This window comes from Pelophylax lessonae, assembly GCF_965119305.1.
Source record: "Pelophylax lessonae genome assembly, chromosome: 1".
Classification (NCBI taxonomy): Eukaryota; Metazoa; Chordata; class Amphibia; order Anura; family Ranidae; genus Pelophylax; species Pelophylax lessonae.
In genome coordinates, this window is record NC_138768.1 from 313,303,057 (window position 1) to 313,325,002 (window position 21,946).

Genomic DNA, 21,946 nt, shown 5'->3' on the forward strand with positions numbered 1-21,946 from the left:
AGAAAGATCAGAAGCCAGGCCAAGGTCGGTATCAAAAGCGGTACATAATCAGCAGGCAGAGGAAGGAGTCGGGCCAAGGCTGATAACAGGAGATCAGGATCTGACAGACTCAGGAAGCACAGAAGAAGCAGGAAGTATGTCTGGTCACAGATCACTAAAGCTGTCAACCACTCAGCAACTATCCCAAATTCTGTAAGGCCTTAACTTGGTAACTGGGTGCCAAAACCCCAGTGCTGATCATGTATATTCATTCAAGCTAATATGCATGCATTACCAAACACTTGCTGAAGCTTGCAAAGCCCTAATTCTGTGCACTGGTGCATGATCTGTACTATATGCACACATATCTTTGGGCACAGCTGCATACATGGTATTCCTGACATGTAATTGTGCATTCCTTTATACGTATATACTGTAAATGGGAACTCCATATATATACTGAATAAATAGTGTAATATCTACTGCTTCAAAACCACATTCAAGGAAGTCTACAAAGTCTTCTTGGACTCCTGCCATTCATTACTTGTCTACTGCAGAAATGCTTTTGTCTAATTACTTGTTTTTCAGACTTGAGATTTCTTCTGCCTATCCTGTTCTGTTCCTTAGTTTGTGACCTTTTTCTGTTTTTCATATATTGCCCTGACCTATGTTTTTTCTATATGTCTCTAATTGTGCTGCGTACATGAACCTTGATTCCAGGTACACAGCATTATTTGATTATAAGTCCGTCTATGTTTATGGACTGAGTGCTATGAATCACCATCACCTGCCTCAATCCTCGCTTTGTGAGCTATCCATATTGACTTCTAGCTTATCTACCATTCTAAAAGTTATACTTAGCCTTTAACTTGTTTCAATTACATTTCTCCCTGCTTGCATTATTGTCACAGTGCATTAACCTTTATAAAATCCTGAAATTACATCTGCTGCCAGAGGGAACTTGAGAGACATGGCATAGGCAATGTAATGCCGCTTAGCATCCATACCTCATTGTCCTGCCCACCTAGGGCAGCTTCTGATAAACAGTTGAGACGTTTGGGTAAGAGAGGTTTTTGGTATAACATAATATGCTTTGACTGTAGGATGTTTTTCATTAGGATAAAATGTTATGTCATTTAATATGTTTGCTTTAAAATACTGTAAGCATTACAACCAAGGCTTCTTTTCCTAATTAGATTGTTTGCTTTTGTAGTCAGATTTACGTGGAACAAACCTAACCGCTGTTCAATCAATAGGATGCTTTTATAATGTTAAAAGAAACATAAAGAAAAACACCATCAAATGTATGTATATATTTTCAAAAAAATGTAAATGTGTTTAATGTAATTAATCAAATATTTTTATAATATCAGCCTTTTGTAATTCCCCTTTACAGCAGCATTCAGACTGGGAAATGAAGAGTGAGCACTAGGAACTAAACCGATGCATGCACATGAGCTGACAAGAATAATGTTGGCAGGAGGAAAGCAAAAAGATGACCTCATCTCTCTACTGCTGCTCCTTCACTATGCTGAGGGCTGGGAATTGACCTGGCTGTGTCCCTTAAAGTATATATGAACCCTTACCTTATAAATCAACCTATTTAGTTTAAAATAGAAATGAAAGGCAAAACATTTGTGTATAGATATATATTGGGATTTGGTGGTTGATAGCGCTCGTGGTAGATGCATTTTCAAAGTGAGTTAACTTCAGACAGGATCTATATTTAAAGGCTTGACGGCCCACTTTTATGTAAATGAAAAGCAAACTAAAAGTCCAACACAGATAGGTTGTCCATGCAGGGGTTCTTCTTCAGCACACATAAATAATGGAAAATACAAAGCCTGGCACTTAAGGCTTCTTTAGCCTTGGCTGCAGTACCTGGCTGCATGGGCACACTCCTGGCATCTAAATAATGTTCTCCAGTCCCCCTCAGGTTTGCTCACTCTTTCTGAGATTTTCAGACTTCCTTCAGCCCTTTGGACTCACTAGCTGTCTCAGTTTTCTCGGCCTCCCAGACCTTCTCTTGGTCTACCAGGCCTGTATAGCTGTCCTGCCTTTCCCAGTCCTTTGGGCAGAAGCAGGGCCTGTGCAAAGATTTTTTGTCTACTTATTTTGGTGCATTTTGGTGCCCCACCCCACTGTCCACCTCTCCACAATGCACCCCCCCCCCCCCAGTGTCCACTCCCACGCTGGAACTTCCTTCACATTGCACCCATATTTCCGAGGCGGCGCAGAATGAAGGGCGTCTCTTCAAATCCCCCAAGGACAAATCCACCCTCCAATCCCCCTCTCAGCAAAATTTTTTTCCCCACCTCTAGCACAGATCCTCTCCGCCCTGCCAGCACAACCCCCACCCCCCCCATCATGGGTCGAGTCCTCTCCCCTCCAACCTCCCCAGCACAAGTCCTCCCTGCAGTTCTGTCACAAATCCTTCCACTACAATCCCCCCCACACACATACCAACAAATCCTCTCCCCTTCTAATACAGGTCCATACTTTTCTTGCATCTTGACTAAGGGTCTGTTCACACCAGAACACCGTGAGTCGCAAATGCAGTATGTTTGTAACATACCTGGTAATAGAGTCTGACATGGAGAGGAAGGCGATCTCTTACACTTCCAGCTCAGTACCCCGGATAAGGTAACAGGAGGTAAAAGAGCCTGGAGTGGCACGAGTGCCTGCCAGTTCTAGTGAAGGTGGATAGGAGGTCTGTGTGCACTTGGATGCAGGCTGAGATGTGATGCAGGGCAGCAGGCGCAGTTGGCTGGAAGACAGTAAACAGGCACTTGGTGGCTGGCAGGTCACAGGCAGCTAGCATTCAGCAGGCCGGCAGGTGGCAGACAGCAGGTACTTGGCAGACAGCTAGGATGGCCTCCATGGGCTGGACATAGAGTAGAGTCAGGCAAGCCGGGTCAGTAACTAGCAGGCACGTCAGATACAGAGCAGCAAGCACAAGAACAGTCAGGTTCAGGCAAGAGTTAGCAACGCTAAGCAGATAGGCAGAAGGATCAGGCAGAGACGTGGCAAAGGGCAAGCCAGAGGTGAGTTCAGGCAGAGTTCAAGTGTGGTCAGAAGAAATAGCATAACAGCTACAGAAGATCAAGCACAGGAACAGGTAGAAGAACATTGTAGACCAGACCATAAGGCAAGGTCCTAATTCAGCAGAGGTGGTAAAATAGCCCACTTGGCGCCAATCTAGTGGCAGGCGCTCACTCTGGCGTGCACACGCATTCGCGCATGCGCAGTTGCACAAGTGCGGTTTTGGCTAACAGGAATTTGGCATTTACGCCTATTAACGCTGATTCTTTGCTGGCAATAGGTTTGTTTAATAGAAATTCTCTGTCTGTGCATAACTATGCGCCTGAATGGGGAAATGTCATCAGCACACCAAGGATTCCTCAGAAGGGTCCAAAGCTTTATTCACTTGGTTACTGGGTACACCTACTGCAACATTTCAGAGCCACACAGGGCCCCTTCATCAGGCGAAGGGGCCCTGCATGACTTCGAAACGTTGCTGTATGTGTAACCTGTGACAGTGTGAATAAAGCTTTGTACCCTTCTGAGGAATCCTTGGTATGCTAATGACATTTCTCCATTCAGATTCTATGTGACTTCCAGCCGGTGGTCATTAAAGCTCCCAGAAGTATTACAACCATTTCCATGAATGTGTGCATGGGGAATATTGCGCTTTAACTATGCGCCTGGGTATATTTTGTCTTTCCTGACAATGTTTGCCTGCACCAGATCATATGATAAGACGTACCACGTGATCCAGTTGCTGTGCATTTTGTAAAGTAGTGCATGTACAACTCTTGGTGCAGACTGGCACAATTGCAGCCCTTTCAAATTATCAGGCTGAAATTGCACAACACACAACATGTTCCTGTGTGATTCATGGTGTTAACTGGCCCTGCTTCCTGGAGCCCAGTGCCGAAAAACATTTCCGGCACTCGGCTCCACTAACTAGCCTGCCGGGGGCGCTAATGTTGGCACCTGGGGCAAATGCCCCAAAACTCTAGTGAGGTCCTCAGTTTCCCAGACACCGCAATTGTCCTCTCTGTAGCAGTCAGCAGTTATTTGAAAATGGGGGGAAGGGGAGCAAGTTTGCAAAGAAGAATACTTGTAGTGATTGGGGGTGGGGCGGGTAAAAGGATACTGTATGTCCCAGGGGATGCTTTGGGAGAGGAGAAAGGGAGGGTTGGAGATAAAATCTGACCCCCCTATCACAAGTTCTCCCCCCCCCTTCAAAGTGCTACAAGCACATACAGTATCCTCTTACTCTTCCCATAATGACTGTATTTTTTTCTTCTTTGTAAACTTGCCCCCCTTCCCTGTGTCCCCTCCCCTGCAAGTCTCATGTACATGGCAATCAGTACAGACCTCAGAACAGCAGAGCCGAGAAGGAGGAGGGGGGCTTTAGTATGCTCTGCGCTTTGTACTTACTGTGCCATGCTAGTGTGAGGCAGCGACGAGGGGGGGGGGGGGGAGAGGAGAGATGCCGGCAGCCATGTGGAACCCAAAACACCCACACAAGCCACAAGGCAGGTGTCACTGGTGCCCACATCAGTGTGCCCCTGCCAGGCGAGTAACTGGAGCCCAGTGTTGGAACTTGTTCCAGCACTGGGCTCCAAGGTTCAGCTCCTTGGATTTTACCACCCTCCCCTCCTGGCACCCTCAGATGGCTGCTTAAGCTGCCTATTGCTTGCACTGGCCCTGGGTAGAAGTCACCCACACAAGAGTTGCAGTCTCTGATAGGATAGGATGACCAGATGTCCCCAGTTTTGTCCTAGGATTGCAGGGGCAGCGCTAGGTGCAGGGCCAATCCTAGCCTGAGGTAGAGGGGGGGCGGTTCGTCCCGGGGGGCAAACGCTTGGGGTGTCAGGCCGGCGTCGCCTGCTGTGTCAGCTGGGCGCCCACAATCACACAATTTCCTTCCTCCTGGTTTGGCTCCTTTGATAGACAGCAAAATTGTCAAATGCCGGAACAATGTGCTGTCTATCATAGGTAGAAGCCAATCCAGGAGGCGGGATTTGTGTTATGGCGGACGTCCGGTGATTCAAATTAAAGCTGACACAGCGAGTGACACTGGCCTGTGTGATGATCCTGGCGGCTCTCTTCTTCTCTTCTCTCGGATCCCCAGCACTGGTGAGGCTGCATTGGATGAGCAATGGTGAGTCTGCATTGGAAGGGCACTGGTATGGCTGTATTGCTGGGCGCTGGTAAGGCTGTATTGCTGGGCACTGGTCAGGCTGCATTGCTGAACACTGGCCAGGCTGCATTGCTGAACACTGGCCAGGCTGCATTGCTGAACACTGATCAGGCTGCATTGAATGGGCACTGGTCAGGTTGCATTGCTGGGCACTGGTGAGGCTGCATTGCTGGGCACTGGTGAGGCTGCATTGGAGGGGCACTGGTGAGGCTGCGCTGATGGGCACTGATCAGGCTGCATAGATGAGCACTGGTCAGGCTGCATTGATGGGCACTGGTCAAGCTGCATTGCTGGGCACTAGTCAGGCTGCATTGGATGGGCACTGGTGAGGCTGCTTTGCTGGGCACTGGCGAGGCTGCATTCAATGGGCACTGGTCAAGCTGCATTGGATTGGCACTGGTCAGGCTGCATTCAATGGGCACTGGTCAGGCTATATTGGATGTAACTGGTGAGGCTGCATTGGATGGGCACTGGTCAGGCTGCATTGTATGTGACTGGTGAGGCTGCATAGCTGGGCACTGGTAAGGCTGCATTGGATGGGCACTGGTGAGGCTGCATTGTTGGGCACTAGTGTGGCTGCATTGCTGGGCACTCGTCAGGCTGCATTAAATGGGCACTGGTGAGGCTGCATTGCTGGGCACTGGCGAGGCTACATTGGATGGGCACTGGTCAAGCTGCATTGGATTGGCACTGGTCAGGCTGCATTCAATGGGCACTGGTCAGGCTATATTGGATGTAACTGGTGAGGCTGCATTGGATGGGCACTGGTCAGGCTGCATTGTATGTGACTGGTGAGGCTGCATTGCTGGGCACTGGTAAGGCTGCATTGGATGGGCACTGGTGAGGCTGCATTGTTGGGCACTGGTGTGGCTGCATTGCTGGGCACTAGTGAGGCTGCATTGGATGGGTACTGGTGAGGCTGCATTGGATGCGCACTGGTTATGCTGCATTGGATGGGCACTGGTGAGGCTGCATAGATGGGCACTGGTAAGGCTGCATTGATGGGTACTGGTGAGGCTGCATTGATGGGCACAGCTGAGCCCTGCATTCTTTATGTAGCGCACTGCTGAGCCCTGCATTCTTTATGTAGCGCACTGCTGAGCCCTGCATTCTTTATGTAGTGCACTCCTGATTCCTGCATTCTTTATGTAGTGCACTCTTGAGCCCTGCATTCTTTATGTAGCGCACTTCTGAGCCCTGCATTTATTGTATAACGCACTCCTGAACTCAGCACTCAGAAAAAATTCCAAGGAGTATCTTTTTTTTCTCATGGAGGAAATGTGAGAAATAACGTAAATATCATACAATAATTCCATAAACACATACCACATACACTGCATATATAATCTGAGAAAAATATGCTTATAAAATAGTTTACCATTTGCCAATAAAAAAAAAAAAAAAAATGTCCCCAGATTTTATTTTAAAAATCTGGTCACCTTATGATAGGAACAACCAGCTCTCCTGGCAGGGCTATGTCTCTAAACAGCAGTAACTTTCCTGAGCTATGCTCAGATCTGACTTATATGATTGCGATGACAAATACAGGTATGTACTATTATAATCAGGATGTTTGTTGATGTATGCTGAATATTATGAACCAGTTTGTTTTTTCAATAGATTTTCTAATGTACTGTATGTATGAGTTTTTTATATATTGTTAAAAAAAAATGATATTTATATGTACTATGTATCCATATGTATATTGTTATGCCTCATTGAAAGTCCCATGGGCAAATACTTGTTTTGTGTAACAGCTGTTTTATTAGGGTTCTCATTAGCGACTCACAGGGAGTTACTAATAGTTGTTAAATTAATTTTTTATTTTTCTTTCACTGGAAATCTGCTAATTCTAGATGTGAAATTATACAAATACATAATTATATCTAAATATATTTTGTACTATTCTATGTACACATACACATTTTAGTTGTATGTGGACTAACTAATCAGAAAATAGATTTGCTATCCTCATCTCTTAGGACTAGTTTAGACTTGCAGTTGAGGAAATTTTATGACTACAATTTAGGGTTAAAGCTAACCTATGATATTAAAAAAAAAAAAAAGAAAAAAACATTCTTGTTTTAAAATCATCAATAATATAAAAAAAAATGTAAAGGCACATTATAAAGGCTTAACGTCATCTTGTATTTTCTGGAATTCCAAATTCCCATAGTAGCAGTAAAGTGACCAGAAAATATAAGCACAATAAATACAATTCCGCCAGTCACAGAGAGGGCAGGCCACATAGTGAATGAACTCTTTAAGGGAGATTAAAAATATCCCCTTAAGGACCTCTTTACATTTCCACATGGTTTCAACCTGCAACCTTGCTTCACACGTGACAAATCTGCTTTAATATGTCATGAACAAAGCTGTAATGCATAGTTAGTGAAACCAAATGTTACATTATTGCTTTATGTTCCATTATTTAAATAAACTAATATTATTGCTCAGTAGTTTCTCGTATGGTCATACTACGCATACGTTTTTTTAGACATTTTTTTATTATAATTAGTGTTATGCCCATGCAGCAACTAGTCATTGCAAATGTAGCACTACTCCCATGGGAGCTGCTGAGTGTGGGTTCCCCTGGGTTACCATTAGCAACAGCAGAACATTCTGACATATTTCCAAGTGTTTTTACCTCAGACAAGGACCAGTCCAGTTTCTTTGGTTTTTATGTTTTATTAGGAACTTGGATAAGAGAAGGGATGAGTGGGATACTCCAACTGAACTGAACTATGCACAATAGGCAGGGACGATCTGGAAAATTGCTGATTAACGCTGGTTAAATGCTGATTAACGCTGGTTAACGCTATGTTGAGCTAGTCACGGCTAGGCCGCTGATTCACTTTGCCCTTGGCTGTGAAAGAGTCCTTAATGGTTTCAGAGGTAGCTAATCTTTAAGGTAGACTGTATTGCTGAGACTTCAGGGCCCTTCCTGGGGCTCCCTTTACCCCCTAATCTTCAGGGCTTGACAACGTGGCACCCTCTTTACTGTATCACTCTGGGTTAGCTGGCTCCTTGATCCCCTTGACCCCACTGGTGTGGTCCCCTCTCATAGGCAGACCCCTGGGCAAATGCTTAAGTACACTGTTTTTCCAGAAGTAGTCTGCCCAGCAGCTCCAATTGGTCAGAAAACTGGATCCTTCTGCAGCACAGCTCAACCCCTGGTCCCTAGGCCGACTGCCTGGACCACCTTCCTCACTTCAGCAGGAGGAGAGACAGCTGTCCACCTCCTCCTGGGACTTTGCCACATGCCCTCCCCGGATTTATTCCCAATCCATGGATGCATTGCAGCAATGCCCACCCACTGGGACAGTCATAAACCCTGGTGTGCTATTGGCTAGGTTTCCTCAACTGTCCAACAAGGCCCCTCATTGGATACAGTGGGAAGATTCCCCAGACTCAACAGGTCACACCTGAAAGCATGCGACAGGCTAACCAACAGATCAGGCCCTCCTGATAAGCAGAACAGGGCCACACATATGCTTTGCCTAGCACCTACCTGGGAGGGTGCTAGACAAATAAAGAAAAACACAAGATATAACCCAAATGCAATTTTAGAATAACCTCTTCTGAAAAAATGTATTGACATTTTTAGGAAAGTAGTACAAATTAGTTATCACTTTGGACACAAACTCGGCACTTTGTCTAAGGGTACCACAGAGCACTCTATAAATGTATAAATGTCAATGGTAAAATAAATTCAGCAAGAGCCAACTTGCAAGCTTCTCATAGAAATAATGGTAGGGTCCTAACAGACATGGGGTACAACCAGCCTACCTGACGGCACCCCACCCCGGCGAAAATATTTAAATGATATTTTCCCTAAAAATACATGAAAATCATTAGTAGTGGACACAAACATTCCGTCAACTCCGAAAATTTTGAAGCCTTTGGAATAGCATGATAGCTAGCCAACTAGCATTTTCCAAAGTACATGTCGCCAACATCAGCCCCTTATGTCAGTCAATATGGGTTTATTTTAAGAAGTTGTAAAGACATACAGATAGCAACAAGCAGAATAAAAGAATATACTAATCTGTATATGTAAACCAATAACGGTACAGCAAGCATGAAAAGAGGGAAAGTTAGACCCAGTTCAGACATCGCATGTGATTTGCAGCGTCCAGCGTTGTGAATTCAGCCATACAGATTGTAAGGCTCAATTCGCATCGCATTCGGACCAAAGTCGCACAGAACCCTTTTTTGGATCCGCACCAGAATCAGATCGCATGGGTGTTTACACCTTTACGATCTGATTCATGTCCGAACTGACAGTTTGCACTGCAATATGCGAACTGATCTGGGGGGTGCCATTAACTTTGTATTGACACACCCAGGGATTCGCATTTGGCAGTGTGAACTGCCTGCGAGTCTAATGCGATGTGGGAACCCGCAGTGGATTCAAAGGGTTCCCGCATCGCATATGTGTGAACTGACACTTAAATCTACATTTATTTTTTAACATTTTAATAACAACTCAAAATACAGGCTTGTTGTAAATGTTTTGTTTCCTAGTAACAGGCAGAAAAACTTTGTAACTTTATCTGTACTTTGCAATAAACATTTTGCAAGTACAACATATAACGATCAACAAACAGGATTACAAAATGTACCTTGTGAGGAATTGAGTATCCATCATATATTTTTGATGTATGTAAAGGACATAGATCAGTTTACAGTGTACATTTCAGTAACTTTATTACCTTTCAAAATGAATGGATAATATTCATAGTATACAGCAACAATATCATTTTGCACAACATCTGTACCTTTTATTAATAAAAAGTCACGTACAATGGTGTATTGAAATGCCATTAATCTTAAATGGTACCAGAACGTATTAAAGAAAAGGAAACTTTAATGCACCTGTTTTGTACCACACTAATATGCACAATCACGCACTACCGCAAGCCGTGATGCTCTACATCTGGAAGTGTAGTTCCGGTGGGTTTTCTGGCCCTTTTTCCATCAACGGGCAAAGTGATGGAAGTCTTCTGGGATTCCGAGGGTGTGCAGCAGAAGTGCAGAAGACCGTTGCCATCACTTTGCCCACTGATGGAATGCTTCAAGCCTTTCTTCTCCACTTTCAAGTTGTCTACAGAGGGTGCCAACTGTTTGCAAATAGTGCATGAAAACCATATAGCGTGCATGTGCCCTTTTCTGAGCTTAACATCTGGAAAAGTGGCTCGGTGCAGTGATAAAGTATCATGTCTGTGAGGTCACTCCTTGAGTGTTGGCCGTGAAATTTTCAGACTACCCTTGTATACCAGTCTCTTCAAATGTCCCTTCTATAGCTTTACCCAGCCAGGCATGCCCCCCCGAAAACAGCTTTTTCCAGGTTTCACATATTGGTCACATAAGAGGACTCTGTCCCAGGCCCCCCAAGGACATAAACACCATGCTAGAGGTCCTACAGTAGAAGGTCAGTGGTAGACAGAGCGAATTCAGCTAGTCCTCATATGATCTGTACCACCTCACCAGGGATTTCAGTCCTGCATAGGGCCCTTAAGAACAGCTCAGTGTAGGTCTACATCTTGGCATTAAAACAAATGGCACTGCCCCCACCTATAACTGGCCTTTGCAACAAAGAGCACATGGAAGGGCGACTCATGTCAAACAAAACCAAAAAAAAATCCCAAATCAACTTAACAACCAGCCTGCAACCTACCAAATTATTCTCTCTAACAATATGCATTGAAACAGGGGTTTAGTTTGTACACATTTACAAATACATCTTGGCAGCTCTGGGGTATCCTGCTCACGTACCTTGACTGATCCCACTGGTCTCACCCACACCTGACATTTTTATAGGCTCTAACCAAATATATGACATAGCAACAGGAGAGATTAAACCTAATGAGCAATGCATCTGACAACACTTTGTAGTTCATTGACTGCTCATTCAATTAAAGCTGACCATTCCCCACCAAAACTAAAAAACACATGTGCATAAGGCCCCTTTCACACATTCAGTCCGTTCAGTTCAGTCACGTCAAAATGTATCAGTTTTTCATCCGTTTTTCATCCGTTTTTTTTACATCCGCTACCAATGCTAAAACGGATGAAAAATGGACCGTTTGTCCGTTTACATCAGTTTTTCATCCGATCCGTTTTTTTGACGGATGAAAAATAGGGCATTCATCCGTTCCAAAAAACGGACATTGACGGAAGCCGATGAAAACGGATGTTAACGGATGATCATCCATTGTCATCCATTTTTACATAGAGATGCACTGATGTCCGTTTTTCATCCGTCAATGGATGGATGAAAAACTGACAAACGGCCCGTATGTGTGAAAGAAGCATAAAGCTCTGCATGCTGGAAAACATATGCCATCTTATGTTCAGAGCTGAGCTGCAGGAATTATGTTTATTGCATACATACATTGGTCCAACTTGGCACAATGTAAGTATACATACTGTATCTCATACTCAATAGACCGCTAAGGAAGATAACAATCACTGTCAGGAATACTACAGTTATGGCCTTTTCCAGGTCCTGCTTGTGTTCTGCTCAAGTGGCTTTTCCTCTGCACAATGACCACAGGGAGCCACTTGATCAGCCCAGTGATTAATAGACTACCTTCTGTTTTTTCCTTGAATACAAGGTATTCTCTGTTTTGAGGAGGGATGTTCTATGAATGGCAGCAGTGGTGAGTGAGAAAGCTTGTGTGGTAAGTGTGCAGAGGGAAGCCACTCTTAAAGAAGCAGGACCTGTAAGATTGCAGCTATCACTGTAGTAGCACTGACTACTACAGTGATCTTCAGCTTCCCCAGCAGCCCCTCAGGTATGAGATAAGCATACTTACATTGTGCCAAGCTGGACCAATGTAACTATGCAATGCATATTAATCCTGAAGTTTAGCTTTAATGAATGATATTTTGCTGAATATAAATGTGCCTTTCTTCTTCTTCCTGTTTTTGTGTTTATTAAGAAGAGAGGTCCATCCCAACAAAATTCACACACCAATGCACAACTTATCACGCATCCATTAAAGCACCACACTGAAACGTAAAGTTTTGAATGGGCCTTACATATTGCTTCGTACGCAAGCACTAAACATGAAAAATATATCGGATTCCAGAAATTCTATATTCTGATATAACATGATACAGGTACTTGTAACGAAAAAATACATAAAGATGCAAAGAATAAAGTATTGTTAATTAAAGCACAGAGCTTGAAAATGACAAACTGTCCAAAGAACACAGCCATTAACTATTTTATATATGTTATTTGTGGACTTTATTTTGCAAAATACAAGGTATATTAAAACTCACAGCAAGGTTGTGTATGTTAACAATGCAAGCACTGCTATCAAACTCATTCTGTGTCCATACGTATAGTCATGGCCAAAAGTTTTATGAATTAAACAAATATTAATTTTTACAAAGTCTTCTGCCTCAGATTTTTTATGGCAATTTGCATATACTCCAGAATGTTATGAAGAGTGATCAGACGAATTTCAATCAATTGCAAAGTCCCTCTTTCCCATGAAAATGAACCTAATCCCCCCAAAAAACACATTTCCACTGCATTTCAGCCCTGACATCAGGTCAGTGATTGTCTCATTAAGGCTCCCATTCACCATGGCGTTCCTGATCACGGAGTAAATAGCTGCGATTCTGTCGCTCTCCTGAATCATCGAAAAATGCAGGAGGTGCTTGGGATACCAGTAACTTTTACTGACATCACCTACTGATAATCACCCGACAAATCTAGGTAAAATCGTTCCGAAACTTCTTTTGGATGACAGGTGTCCTTCAATTCTGTTTGCGTGATTTTACCACGATTCATCGGGGTGCTGTTGAAAGTAATGGGGATCACAAGTGCGTCACACGTTTTGCAGCGATTCAGGATCACAGGCAGAATCACTGCAATTCCGAACGCGAACCTGAAAACCATGGTGTGAACGGAGCCTAACACTGGTGTCAGTGATGATGAGGAAAAGGCTGGAAATCACTCTGTAATGCTGATTAAGTTAGAATAATAGACTGGAAGCTTTAAAAGGAGGGTGGTGCTTGAAATCATTGTTCTTCCTCTGTTAAACATGGTTACCTGCAAAGAAACACGTGCAGTCATCATTGCTTTGCACAAAAAGGGATTCACAGTCAAGGATAAATCTGCTACTAAGATTGCACCTAAATCAAACCATTTATCTGATCATCAAGAACCTCAAGGAGAGAGGTTCAATTGTTGTGAAGAAGGCTTCAGAGTGCCAAAGAAAGTCCAGCAAGCATCAGGACTGTCTCCTACAGTTGATTCAACTGCGGGATCGGGGCACCACCAGTGCAAAGCTTACTCAGGAATGGCAGAAGGCAGGTGTGAGTGCATCTGCACGCACTGTAAGGGGAAGACTTTTGGAGGATGGTGAAAAGTTACAGGGATTGGATTGCTGAGGACTAGAGTGAAGTCATTTTCTCTGATGAATCTCCTTTTCGATTGTTTGGGGCATCCAGAAAAAACCTTATCCGGAGAATAAAAGGTGAGCGCTACCATCAGTCCTGTGTCATGCCAACTGTACAGCATCTTGAGACCATTCATGTGCGGGGTTGCTTCTCAGCCAAGGGAATGGGTTCACTTACAATTTTACCTTGGAACACAGCCATGAATAAAGAATGATACAAAGACAACCTCTGAGAGCAACTTCTCCCAACTATGCAAGAACAGTTCGGTGACGAACAATGCCTTTTCAAGCATTTTATATAAGGATGATGGTGGGGTGCTATTCATACATCTGTGTGTTATTCATACATCTTCATAATCAACAGTGCTTGTTCATAATATACATATAAAGTTAATGACATAAAACAAATAAAAATGTGATAAATATTTGTTAACAATCCATAAATTAAAAAACAGTAATGATCTATTGTACAGTTCGTAATTATTATCAATGCATGCTGTGCTTTTCAATGCAGGTTCACATATATTGACGTTGTGATTAAAAGACTTCTTAGAACGAAAATGGTATAAAGTGCTTGGTGCTTAATCCTTCCACCTGCTGGAACACCTCTGTGTGCAGTGCCCGCTCACCTGCAGCACAAAGTGTTTGTGCAATAACCAAATTTCTCCACCTTCGAGCTTCATCAGCTTCCACACCTCTTATCACAATGGACCGATTTGACAGTTTATGTAAATAAAAGAGGATGTTCCGTAGTGCATTATCCTTTAAAACATTTAATCATCATAAACATTAGTAGATACACTCACATTTGGGATGTAGGGACAGGTGGAGTTGAATGTAATCTATAAACAATCTGACTGGTTTTATTAGCCTCTGCCACAATATAGTCCTGCTCACTCGCTTTGATCGCCATGGGACAACTGAGTCTAATGTCATTGGCTACTCCTACGCATTACATCACATGACATGTGACTTCATCAGGGTAACTAGAGTGAGGAGTACAAACACAGGTGTGTCTTGCCTACAGTCAAGCATGGTGGTGGGAGTGTCATGGTCTGGGGCTGCATGTGTGCTGCCTGTACTGGGGAGCTAAAGTTCATTGAGGGAACCATGAATCCCAACATGTACTGTGACATACTGAAGCAGAACATGATCCCCTCCCTTGGGAGACTGGGCCGCAGGGCAGTATTCTAATATGATAACGACCCCAAACACACCTCCAAGGCGACCACTGCCTTGCTAAAGAAGCTGAGGGTAAAGGAGATGAACTGGCCAAGCATGTCTCCAGACCTAAACCCTATTGAGCATCTGTGGGGCATCCTCAAACAGAGGGTGGAAGAGCGCATGGTCTCTAATATCCACCAGCTCCGTGATGTCGTCATGGAGGAGTAGATGAGGACTCCAGTGGCAACCTGTGAAGCTCTGGTGAACTCCATCCACAAGAGGGTTAAGGCAGTGCTGGCAAATAATGGTGGCCACACAAAATATTGAAACTTTGGGCCCAATTTGGACATTTTTACTTAGGGATGTACTTACTTTTGTTGCCAGCGGTTTAGAAAATAAGGGCTGTCTGTTGAGTTATTTTGAGGGGACAGCAAATTTAAAGCCAATATAAAGGAATAGTAGTGATAAAAAATAAATTTGTGGGGTTTACCTAATTACTTTTTTTTGTATAATTCTCCTCTAAGAGGGCGTGTCGGGGGGGGGGGGTGTCCTATGCCTACATACTTATGCTAATAGGTTTCCTTTGTTCGCGTCTCAAAAAGTTGGGAGGTATGTAGTATCTGAAATAAACATACAAATATATACATATGCTTTTCCTTCTTGGAATGCAGTGAATGATGAAGATATTTTCCAGCACAGCACGGAGCATTATGTTGAGTCCAAGTAAATTTTATTGAAGCATGATCACATCACAATACACACAGTGCAACGTTTCCAAGCCAAGCAAGGCCCCTTTGTCAGGCGTGTGATAACAGGCCTGATGAAGGGGTCCTGCGTGGCTCCAAAACATTGCACTCTCTTTATTGTGATGTAATCATGCTTCAATAAAAACGGCTTGAATTCAACTTGATGATCCATGGTGTGCTGGTAAGTATCTTTATTGTGGCTTTCTGATCCAGTCTCCAGCTGGTGGTTGCTACAGCACCCAAAACTCTAGAGTTCTCTCCTGGAACCTGTGCAATGGGAATATAGAGTATTACTACTTCACTCCACCTGAGTGTACAAAAAAAATCTATGAAATTACAAAGTAGCGGGCGTTCTCCACTTCAACCTTCAAAGGCACACAAACTTTTCAATTATACAAAATTCTCACTTAAAAATTTGAACTCAAGGAAGGGTTTCATTCATTTTTTCCCCACCAAGGATATAATCTCCTCGGTAGCCTTTAGTACAATTCTAGTCCTCCTCTGAAATACCCTTGTCATGGAAAAATCTCTTCCGATAGATCTCTTGATAGCAAAAAAAAGCCAAAAATAGCCAAATAGATATAAATAGACAAACATCATTATGTTTGTCTTCTTACTGACTGCTCTCACAGTTATGAGTTTTTGGAGATGGTTTTGCCTCTTTATTACCAACACTTTTATACAAAATTTTCTTAAGGCCCCCTTTTACCTCCTGATTTCGTAAACTATATATGAGAGGATTTAACAGAGGAGTTACCACGCTATAGAGCAGAGACAATATTTTGTCATTATCTGGAGTATCACTGGTCTTCACTCTTACGTATGTAAAAGCTCCTGTCCCAAAGAACAAAGTAACTGAGACAAAGTGAGAGGCACAGGTTGAAAAAACCTTTTTCCTCCCTGTATTCGTGCTGATACGAAGAATGGCAGCAATAATTCGTACGTAAGAATAAAGTACTAGAGAAAAAGGTAGTGGTAGTACTAAAAAGCCAGTGACGGAAACTGAAATCTCATTAGCTCTAACGTCAGTGCAGGCAAGTTTCAGCAATGGGGGTATATCACAGAAAAAATGGTTGATGAGGTTGGGACCACAGTAAGGTAAAGAAAAGATGGAGGCAGTCTGGCCAAGGGAGATAACATTGCCAGAGACCCAAGATGCTGCAGCCATTTTTAAGCATGTCGTTTTGTTCATAACTGAAAAGTATCTCAAGGGATTGCAGATGGCCACAAAGCGGTCATATGCCATGACAGCTAGGAGGAAACACTCAGTGACACCAAGGGTGAAAAAACAATACATCTGTGCACAGCAACCATAGAAGGGAATTGTCTTCTTCTTGGCTACAAAGGTTTGGAGCAGTTTAGGGAGGGTGACAGATATGTAGCACATTTCAAGAAACGAGAGGTTACGCAGGAAATAATACATCGGTGTATGGAGTAAGGAGTCCAAGGTGGCCACAGTGATGATAGTAAGATTGCCCAGTATTGTGAATACATAGATTAGGAGAAAAAGGGTGAACAGAATGAGCTGAAGCTTTGAATTGAAATTGCTAAATCCCAATAGGATAAACTCTTCAATATGAGAGGTGTTTGCTGATATTTTGTCATAGGAATATCTCATCTAGATATATAATGAAGATGTAATTAACTTTTTAATTTGCAAAAACACAAAGGATACAAAATGCCATGTTGTTATTGCTGTTTGTGAGCCCAATGGTGGAGACTTTTCTAAGCGTTCTTTGTGGTCACCAGAAAAGTAAATAAGGGGGGGTCACCCCAACAAAAATAAAGCAATAAGAGCATTTTTAACAAATTTTTACACTGTAACATTTGTAACACCACAAAACAAATACACCGTTTAATTAATTGTTAGTGATCAAAGTAAACTCACCTATCCATTCATGTCTCCATGCTTTATTTTGCTGAGAAATCACTTTGAAAAACACCCCCTAGAATTTCTAGCCATTGCCATCTTGAGTAAGGGCAGATGATTCACGAAGTATTTACTTCCTAGAATTCACCTGCCCTTAGCTTAGGCATGCAGAGAGGAGGGTGTGCTTAGCTGAGAAAACCCCTCCTCCCCCCCATAAAGACTTCTGGGATGTATGACATCATTTGCCTAGGCCTGGAAACCAGAAAGTAACTGACAAAATGGCTGAAAATGTTTAAAACAAGTAGATATAATATACTCTGTAATAGTGAAAAGGGACTGGGAAAGAAGTGCCAAGCCATCAACAGTGTAGCATGTTTTATTAGTAGAAAAAGTTAAAATACAAAGCTTATGCACTCACAGACATCACTGGTGTTAACCCCTTGGAACCGACACCTCCGAAGCCCTTTAAGGGGTTTAGGATGCCAGGAGGCAGGGTGGGGTTTATGATCATGTCACCAAAGCGATTGGCTGTCACGGGTGTCACATGATCGGAAAACTCCCGATCACAAGTAGTTTCCATTATCATCGGTAACTGTGTCGGGAGCGCTGAGGGTGCATGCTCTTGGTACAGCTATATTTACACTAAATCACACAAATAAGTGGGCGCTCTGCACCAAGGCCCACCCGCCGAGAGGCCACATATTTATATGCGGTTGGCACCATGTGGTTAAGCATTGAATCACGCTCCATGTAAAAGTCATCAGTTCCGAATCCAAACCACACCAGAGCCACTGACAGATTGATGGACTGGATGGTTGACGGTTTCCTGACAGCTTCTTGACAGATTGAGTCTCCCTCAATGGCTCACCGGCGGCTTGCTTGGAATACTCCCCCGGCTTCACAGTGCTCCTGTCAGTGGCTCTGTTGTGGACTGGATTGGGAGCTGATGACTTTTACATGGAGATTGTTTCAATGCTTAACACCAGCGATGTCTGTGAGTGCATAAGCTTTGTATTTGAACTTTTTCTATTAATAAAACTTGCTATATTATTGGTTAGCCACATACTGCCCGCCCACCGTCAAATGATGGCGGATCGGTGCAGCTATTGTTCTGGGACGCCGTCATATGAGGGCGCACCAGAACTGCCTCTCTCGTGTGCCCGTGGCCAGTGGGGCACGGCGCAACCCCGATCTCGGTGAAGAGCCAATGACTTGGCTCTTTACCCATGTGATCGGCTGCGTGCAATCACAGCTGGTCACATGTAAATTAGGAAGTGCCATTTATCGGCTCTCCTCGCCTCACACTGTCAGAGTGTGTGGTGAGGAGAGCCGATCAGCGGCTCCTCCTCACAGGCGAGACTAGGACAGGTAATTAGGGCACTGATCGTCAGTGCCCTGATTACAGAAATTTGGAAAACAGTGCCAATCAGTGTCCACCATCAGTGCCCACAGTGCCCACTATTAGTGCCCACAGTGCCCACCATCAGTTCCCATAATGCTGCCAGTCAGTGCCCATCAATGCCTGCTCATCTGTGCTGCCCATCAGTGCTCATCAGTGCCCATCAGTGCTGCCCATCAGTGCCCATCAGTGCCGCTCGTCAGTGCCCATCAGTGCTGCCTCTCAATGCCCATCAGTGCCACCTCTCAGTGCCCATCAGTGCTGCCTATCAGTGCCACCTATCAGTGCTCATCAGTGCCGCCTATCAGTGCCCATCAGTGCTGCATATTGGTACCTCCTCATCAGTGCCACCTCATCAGTGCCCATAAGTGCCACCTCATCAGCGCCCATCAGTGCCGCCTCATCAGCACACATCAATGAAGGAGAAAAATTATTTATTTTCAAAATTTACTCACAGAAAATAAGAAAAACTTTTTTTTTTTTCAACATTTTCTGTCTTTTTTCTTTTTTTTTGTAAGAAAAACCCAGCGGTGATTAAATACCACCAAAAGAAAACTCTATTTGTGTGAAAAAAATGATACATTTTTTTTTTTATGGGTACAGTGTAGCATGCCTGCGCAATTGTCATTCAAAGTGTGACAGCACTGAAAGCTGAAAAATGGCCTGGGAAGGAAGGGGGTGAAAGTGCCCGGTATTGAAGTGGTTAATTATACTGTAAGTGATGAAATCACTCTGTGACCAAACTGTAACATAATAAGAAATTATATGAAGACTTACAAATGCATTTAAAAAAAAAGGATCAAAAGATCTGGTATTTCATTTTAGCTATTGGAATTAACCTTTTAAAAGCAATACAAATTACCCACAAAAGTAACCGGAGTGACATATTTTTGGGCAACCAATTATCTGATCATAAGTTGACATCCTTTTGGTAAACTGAATTAGGGCACAAGAGAGAGATGCTATCCTTTTTGAGCTGTCAAGCCACTCATATGCAGAAATAATACCACAATCAGAGCTGCATCCCACAGAATGGAATAGCTTGGGCTCATTTATACTGTACCTGTGTTGCTCTGGAAGAGTAGTCCATGGTTGGTTGCTTTTTACAGAGCAGTACAGGCGTGGCTAAAAAGTCATTGCGGCAGTGATATTGCCCCTGCTGAATGTTTTGTTTTTTTGACAGCTGAATGGGCTTTTTGAATGAGAACACTGCTGTAAACGTAAGCCTAGTGTTTGCCATGCATTTAGGGTACAGCTTTATTCACTTGAATAGGTAGCATTCAGCAGCAGTGATAACTTTTGCCATGCAACAAAGCAAGCAATGCAGCTGTGGAATGTCCACACCCCCATATGGCTGCTAAGAGGGTGGCTGGAAGGTGGTAAAATACAGCCCATCCACCTAAGGGTCCATCCAGAATTTGTAGTGTAAATGCAAGTACAAACAATTGGGATTTGATCACAAATACTGTATATCTTTTCTCTGTTGCAACACAGGTCAGTGGCCCTATCTGAACCTAGTCGCCATGGGAATCCGCAGAACTTTTTTCAGGGGGGGCATCATTTTAAGGTCACCCATGCTTTGCCCCTTTTCGCCCCCGTAGATCCCCCTTTAGAGCAGGCCAGGCCAAGGTTCCCCATAGATCCCCTTTAGAGCAGGTTCCCCATAGATCCCCCTTTAAAGCAGGCCAGGGTCCCCTATGAACTCCCCCCTTTAGAGCAGGTCAGGGTCCCCATAGATCCCTCTTTAGTCTTACCTTTTCACCTATATTCCCCGTGCTACCAGGTTTTCCTGCACCACTAGGTACTCCAGGCTCTCCCAGCAAAGAATATATATATATGTATATATATATATATATATATATATATATATATATATATATATATATAGCCAATATTACCCCCTTAAGAGCAGGCCAGGATCCCCATAGATCCCCTTTAGAGCAGGCCAGGGTCCCCATAGATCCCCCTTTAGAGCAGGCCAGGCCAGGGTCCCCCATAGATCCCCTTTAGAGCAGAGTCCCCATAGATCCCCCTTTAGAGCAGGCCAGGCCAGGGTCACCCATAGATCCCCCTTTAGAGCAGGCCAGGCCAGGGTCACCCATAGATTCCCCTTTTAGAGCAGGCCAGGAAATTTCCAGGGGGGGCACTTTCCCTCCCTTGCAGATGACCATGCTAGTTTCTCTTCCCCATCTTGTGTCTCTATGCCCCAGGTTGGCATGGTGTCCACCGTAGCATTTGCAGTGGCATAAGAGGGATTACTTTGATGCAGTTGTCCAGCTTAAGCATGAATTGCAATATGTGTGAAATAAAAATCCCTGTTTTTCATTGCATAGTGTGCTGGAAAGGGTGTAAAGCCGTGTGCAGAGGGTCCATCCAGAATTTGTACTGTTATTATGTGACCACACCCCTTTAGCACCTAATAGTTTAAATACATGAACAAGCTATTGGGATTGGAGCACAGGTAAATCTTTTCTCTAAAGTAAAAATAACTCTCTATAAATAATAGTTTCAAGGAAAATTTAATAAATTATACACTCACCGGCCACTTCATTAGGGACACCTGTTCAATTACTTGGTAAGGCTGGCCATACACATTACAGTTTTCTTGATCAATTTTCCTTTAGATTTACCAAATCCATATAATATGAGGTCGAACCTAAACACTTTCAATTTGCATGCAATCAGGCAGGCCTTTGCACTACACAGTTGAAGGTAAATCTAATGGAAATTGAACAAGAAAATTGTATAGTGTATGGCCAACCTAACACAAATGGCTAATCAGCTAATCACATGGCACCACATCAGGGCATTTAGCCATCTAGACATGGTGAAGACGACTTGCTGAAGTTCAAACCGAGCAGAATGGGGAAGAAAGGGGATTTAGGTGACTTTGAAAGTGGCATGGTTGTTGGTCCCAAACTGGCTAGTCTGTGTATTTCAAAAACTGCTGATCTACTGGGATTTTCACACACAACCATAATGGTCCAAACAAGAGAAAATATTCAGTGAGTGGCAGTTGTGTGGACGAAAATGCTTTGTTGATGTCAGAGATCAGAGGAGAATGGGCAGACTGGTTAGAGAAAATAGAAAGGCAACAGTAGCTCAAATAACCACTCGTTACAACCAAGGTATGTAGAATACCATCTCTGAAACCAC

At 43.6% G+C, this 21,946-nt stretch overlaps 1 protein-coding gene across 1 annotated transcript in view; it reads right to left on the bottom strand.

Moving 5' to 3' along the window:
• Positions 1 to 16,134: 16,134 nt before the first annotated feature.
• The window catches only part of LOC309545118 (olfactory receptor 10A7-like), a gene marked incomplete at both ends in the record, with an annotated part of 49,175 nt that continues 43,363 nt past the window's right edge, over positions 16,135 to 21,946 (bottom strand). The window contains one exon of the mRNA XM_082244250.1: positions 16,135 to 17,139. Coding sequence (XP_082100376.1) covers positions 16,135 to 17,139 — 1,005 coding nt within the window. The remainder of the gene's footprint in view (positions 17,140 to 21,946) is intronic.